The sequence below is a fragment of the Cebus imitator genome, unplaced genomic scaffold, assembly GCF_001604975.1.
Source record: "Cebus imitator isolate Cc_AM_T3 unplaced genomic scaffold, Cebus_imitator-1.0 Scaffold621, whole genome shotgun sequence".
NCBI classification, from domain to species: domain Eukaryota; kingdom Metazoa; phylum Chordata; class Mammalia; order Primates; family Cebidae; genus Cebus; species Cebus imitator.
The window spans coordinates 257,094-263,580 of NW_016107936.1; the positions used below are offsets into that span (position 1 = coordinate 257,094).

General features: G+C 44.5%; 1 protein-coding gene across 1 annotated transcript in view; it reads right to left on the reverse strand.

Moving 5' to 3' along the window:
- Positions 1 to 6,487, reverse strand: part of TIAM1 (TIAM Rac1 associated GEF 1) — a 240,106-nt gene that overhangs the window by 66,475 nt on the left and 167,144 nt on the right. Inside the window, exon 13 of the mRNA XM_037734462.1 lies at positions 3,998 to 4,084. Coding sequence (XP_037590390.1) covers positions 3,998 to 4,084 — 87 coding nt within the window. The remainder of the gene's footprint in view (positions 1 to 3,997; positions 4,085 to 6,487) is intronic.

The window sequence follows — 6,487 nt, forward strand, 5'->3', positions numbered from 1 at the left end:
AAAAATATATTTATCTTACTTGAAGCCACCCTGATTGCACTGCTTTGTTATGGCAGCCTTGGTGAACTACTACAGGGGGCTTCCTGAATGAGTACTGTCAGTATTAATAAGGCCATCCAACAGCTGTGAGAAATGAAGAGCCTTGTCAAGGTCTTTCTGTCACAGCTTCCCCATGTCCCAGGTCTGTAACTGTGGACATGTTACTGAATCCCTCTTAGTCTCAGTTTCCATATATGTAAGAGGGATAAATGGGTTAAGGGAGATTAAATAAAACAATCCATGTTAAACTCTTAGCATAGAACTGGACACACTGAAAATATTCAATGGCTGGGCGTGGTGGGTCACACCTGTAATCCCAGCACTTTGGGAGGCCAAGGCAGGTGGATCACCTGAGGTCGGGTGTTTGAGACCAGCCTGACCAACATAGGGAAATCTCATCTATACTAAAAATACAAAAATTAGCTGGGCATGGTGGCACATGCCTGTAATCCCAGCTACTCGGGAGGCTGAGGCAGGAGAATCGCTTGAACCCGAGAGGCGGAGGTTGTGGTGAGCCCAGATCACGTCATTGCATTCCAGCCTGGACAACAAGAGCGAAATCCCATCTTAAAAAAAAAAAAAAAAGCAACGGACATTAGCTCTCGTTAGTAATATTTGGTAGAAGAAAGAGGAACAGTTTTCTTTCTAACAGAAAAACATCGCCTCCCCAGAAATAACCCCCAGTTGACCATGGGAAACTTGTGGAGTATCCAAGCAATCCAGAGTAATATGACACATGGCTTTCTCTACTGGCCTCTGTCCTGGGTGACAATCAAGAAAAAACTTAAATGACAGCAAATAACTCTCAGGTGACCCCATGAGTAGAAAGATGAGCCGTAACAAACATGCCCACATCAAATAAAGAATGTCCAAAAAGTCAATTCTATAAGTACAGCCAATGTAAGGTCCAGCCAGAGCAGTGTAAGTGTGGAGTGGAGAGGGTGGGAGCAGGAACTGGGCTCCCCTGTCACCTTGCTCAAGCCAAAGGCCAGTGAGCCTAACAGAAATAAATCAACAAAAAGCCGAACGTTGGCTGATTTTATGCGAACAGGATATTCAGATTCAATCAGGCCATGTTCCGCTCTGCTCTTCCTGGTTGCACCCCATTCTGGGCATCTTAACAGACACAATGGCACCTTGTGTCTGAAAAGCAACACCTGGAGTGTGTTCTACTGCAATAAATGGCTGAAGGACTTGGAAATGGTATCTGGAAAAGAAAAAGACTCAGCAGTTGTAAGATTTGGATAGCAAAGGCTGGCTAGAAAGAAGACTCAGGCAAAACCTAGAACCATCGTCAGAAGTGAAAGGAGGAGGGTAATTTATAATCAGATGGAATCCACAAAGAGGCGGTAGGATCCACAGCACTCTCTCAACCACAGGTGGAAGGGATCTTCAACTCGTGGCTGAATTTTTTGGTTTTTTTGGAAACGGTCTCACTCTATCGCCCAGGCTGGAGTGCACGGCACGATCTCGGCTCACTGCAACCTCCAACTCCTAGGATTGAACGATTTTCCTGCCTCAGCCTCCCATGTAGCTAGGATTACAGGCGCACACCACCACACCCAGAAAATTTCTGTGTTTTTAGTAGAGATGGGGTTTCACCATATTGGCCAGGCTGGTCCTGAACTCTTGCCCTCAGGTAATCCGACTGCGTTGGCCTCCCAAAATGCTGGGATTACAGGCATGAGCCATCGTGCCCAGCCAATTCATGGCTAAATTTAACACAGAATATCCCCAATATCTTTCTAGACACGCCGGGTATTGGGATCGTGTTTGTGGACTAGGAGGACAAAATGGACATCACTCTTGCATCTGCTGAGAACAGAGCACGGGGGTTGGTGCAGATGACCGTTTCATCTTCATTTAACACCAGGATTCTCAGATTCAAAGAACTAAAACAGGATGTGACTGAAACCAGGGTGGCAGATTCCCCACCCCCGAGCCACGCAAACCGGCACACTCATTGTGCTGAAAGAGATAAAAATCAGTCTTTGGGCTTGAAGGGGAAGAAAGTCTGTCATCTCTGCTCTTAGCTGAGCTGCAGCTCAGTGACTGTGTCACACTTTGGCCCCAGGCTGCCTATGGCCTAGAAAGTATGGAAAGAAAAAGAAGGAAAATGCTCCTCCGTGACAATCAGCAGCAGATAAATTATTCTGACTTTACTTCTCACTCATCACGCCTTTGCCTTTCCGTGCGTAGCCAAGTCTGCAGTTGTGCTTCTCCAGCATTTACAGGACAGGTCAGGATAACCGGCACAGGTAGCTCACAAGCCATGAACTACCCAGAACTCAGCTGAACCAGGACAGAAAAGGGAGTGGCAAAGATCAGCACTCAATTTCCCTTTTCTGCTCCACTCAACAGCAGTTAACATGACAGATACAAGGTGAATACATCTAAGCACAGCTGACCTGGATGTGTTGATCTCTGATGTTCAACACGTATCATTTTGCCACCGCTTGGATGAAATTACAAATCCCATAGCAAGAAGGAAGAAACAAAGGTGGATTTCCAGCCCTACCTACCCGTCCCATTTATTTACAGTGAGTATAATGGGTTGAAGAGTGTGTCCCCCCGCAAATTCATGTCCACACAGAATGTCAGAATGCAACCTTCTTTGGAAATAGGGATAGATATATATTGCAGATGAAATTATAATAATATCATCATTATAATTATATAATGTTACACATGTAATTAAGTTACAATGAACTCACAATGATTTAGAGTAGGTCCTAAATTCAATGGCTGGTGTTCTTATAAGAAGGCCATGTTAATGACACAGAGTGACACACAGGGCAGAAGCCATGTGACTTAGGGCAGAGATTAGAGTGATACAGACATAAGCCACAGAATGCCAAGCTTCTGGCAGCCCCCAGAAACCTGAAGGAGGCATGAAGCCATTCTTCCCTCAGAGGCTCCGGAGGAATCAATCTTGCCAATACCTTAATTTCAGACTTCTGGTCCCCTAAACTGTGAGAGGATACAATTCTGTTATTTTAAGCCACCCAGTGTGTAGCGGTTTATTACAGGAGCCCTAGGAAATTAACACTGTGAGTAAATCATCTAGGTTGCAAAGACTGACCAGGAGTAGAAAAAGAATGGAGAGTTGGGGCTCCCCAGGTAGCCCAAATGCATTACGGCCCTTTCAGAGATGAAATGAAACAGGCAGGGTGTAGCAGGGAAGCACTCTCCAAGGAAGGGGAGGGAGGCTGGATCTCAAATCCCTAGGTTCTCAGCTTCTGCAGATTCTTCCATGAATGGAAGCAACAGAACATCTGATTTGAAAGAGCTCTGAGCCTTCAGGCAATGGCCAGTGTCAGCTTTGACCAGTGTGGACCAAAGTACAGAGGGGTCTTTCCCCATGCCCTGCTCCAGGAAGAACCCCCCAAGATACCCCACACCATCCTAAAAGGTGGAGAAGGATGACCACATGATTAGAATGGGATTTCCCACCAGCCCCATGGAAATGGGCTCAATCAGATTTAAAATCCAAAAATGTATGACCTGGGAGGCTGAGACGGGAGGATCGCTGGAGGCCAGGAGTTCAAGAACAGCCTGGGCAATACAGCAAGACCTCTGACTCTGATGAATGAATGAATGAATCAGTCAGGTGTGGTGGCATGCACCTGTACTCCTCTAGGGACTCGGGAGGATGAGGGGAGACGATGGCTTGAGCCCAGGATTTCAAGGCTGCAGTGACCTACGATTGTGCCACTGGACTCCAGCCTGGGTGACAGAGAAATACTTTGTCTCTAAAAATTAAAAGAAAAAGTTCAAGAATATGACCTTTCTTCTATACTTAACGGAATAAAAACTACATTCCCCGGAAGGGTTTTCAATGAGAAAATGTTCAAATACTTTTCCCAAATGAATCCTTTGGACATATGTTTCTCATTCAAAAACGGGAGAAGCCTTAAAGGGCATTTAAGGTGGACAGACCAGCCCTTCATTGACTTACCTTTCTTGGAAGCTAAACCGGTTTCCTTCACACTATTCACGTACAGCCTTCGAATACCGTCTTCTTCCACAGAAGAAAGTGAAAACCCTGCAAAACACAAAGAATGGCAGGGCTCACACCTTCTGACTGTTTAGCAAACAACAGGAAGCGCCTGCTGTGAACAAGGTATGTTTCATGTTTGTGACTATAGTTTGGAGTGATTGTTTTTTTCTTGTTTTACAAAGCAGAAAAGCATATTTTTAGATCACTCTGGAAGTCACTACTTGCAAAAATAAAGATTACTAAGTACGTCTATCTTCATATTACCTACCAATCAATTCAAAGGAAAGCAAATTATTTTGTTTGACTTTGCTTCCTGGTAAGCGCCATCATTTTTTCTTTTCCATACACTCCTCCAAAGCACGAAACAGAAAGATTAGCTTCCCTCAGAGTCTCCAGACATTTTTCATCAAATCTACGTCCTAGAATAGGTTGCCACTGTACTGTTGGAGGGTGTGTGTTCATCCATATGCATGACTGTAAGGACGCTGCTTTAATTTAACACAATTCTGCAAACAGGAGCAAGATGCAACTCACAATACAAGTCTGTGATGTGAGTTACACATTACAGAAACTGTACCTGATTTCGCCCTCTACCAGTATCTGATCATAAGATTATCCTATATTTCTCTGGGCTGCCAGAGCTCAAAGCTCATTTGCTAATTAACCTTGGGCTATGCTACATTCTTCAGAGAGGAAAGCAGAGTGAGGTCCAGGTTTTATTTATTTATTTATTTATTTATTTATTTATTTATTTATTGAGATGAAGTCTCGCAGTCATCACCCACGCTGGAATGCAATGGCGTGATCTTGGCTCACTGCAACCTCCGCCTCCTGAGTTCAAGCGATTCTTCTGCCTCAGCCTCCTGAGTCGCTGGGATGACAGGTGCCTGCCCCCACATCCAGCTAATTTTTGTATTTTAGTAGAGATGGGGTTTTGTCATGTTGGCCAGGCTCGTTTCGAACTCCCAACCTCAGGCGATCCACCAGTCTAGGCCTCCCACAGTGCTGGATTACAGGCATGAGACACCGTGCCCATCCGAGGTCCAGGTATTCTATGTGGCTTGAGGATCCTGGGTACTTAAAACTCTATGGTTATAAGCCCTGCTCACTCCTCTTTCCAGATCGCCTCATGTAAAATGCTTTCCTAATCAGTTATTTGAATGTCCTCTATGAATACCTACTTTGCTGAAGGAAAGAAATACCTTTGCAGACACTTCTAAAAAGGGCAGTGAGAACACATGTCATTGTGTCTATCTGCAATAATTTCAGCTCTGGGAGAAAAATCATCCCATAATATAGACACCTGCCTTAATGCTGAGGGGAAAGCAGGGATTGAAAAAAAAAAAAAAAAAAAAACAACAGGCAAATAGCAAAACAACAAGATTTGGTTTCAGGGAGTCATTGAGCCTTTTTAGGGCATGTCATGAGGAAGACATGGTTTTTCGTTTAGTTTACTGGACCTGGAAATAACCTCACGTAGGCAAAACAGCTAACTGCCATCACCCGCTTACGTACTGTAACACCCTCAGATAGGGAACAGCACAGGGCCACCCCTGAGGACTTTCCAAAATCTTCATTTCATTCTCTTATTTTAAATTCTCTTCTTTCAGCGACTTCTAACTTTCAGATTAAGTGTCAAAAAGCCTTACTAAAATCAAAATATTTTTACACAAGAACCATTTAACTTACATTAGCCTTAACACAAGTGTATTTATCTGCATTTTAGAAGAAATTTTTAAATAAAAATATGTTAAGATAGATAGAATCAAGGGCTATGACATAGGAAAGAATGAATAGGAGTCATCTAAATATTGGAATTTCCTTTCTAAAATGCCATCATTCTATAACATTCTAAGACCAATTTTTTTTTCCTTTTTTCAAAAAGGGGCATGGTCTTGCTCACCCCAGTATGGCGTGCACTGATGTGATCTTAGCTCATTGTAGCCTCAAACTCCTGGGTGCAGGCAATTCCCTGCCTCAGCTGCCAGAAGAGCTGGGACTACATGAGTGCTATCACACTTGGCTAATTTTTTAATTTTTTTGTAGAGATGGGGTCTTACTATGCTGCCCAGGCTGCTCTCAATCTCCTGGCCTCGTGCAGTCTTCCCACAACAGCTGCTCTCGCAGTGTTGGGATTATAGGTGATCACTACTGCGCCTGGCCCCAATTTCTTTTCTATTAAAAAATTAGCACTCCTGGGCCAGGTGCAGTGGCTCACGCCTATAATCCCAGCACTTTGGGAGGCCAAGGCAGGTGGATCACGAGGTCAGAAGTTCGAGGCCAGCCTGGCCCCATCTCTACTAAAAACACAAAAATTAGCCAGGCACAGTAGCAGGTGCCTGTAATCCCAGCTACTCGGGAGGCTGAGGCAGGAGAATCGCTTGCACCCCGGAGGTGGAGGTTGCAGCGAGCTGAGATCGCACCATTGCACTACAGCCTGGGTGACAG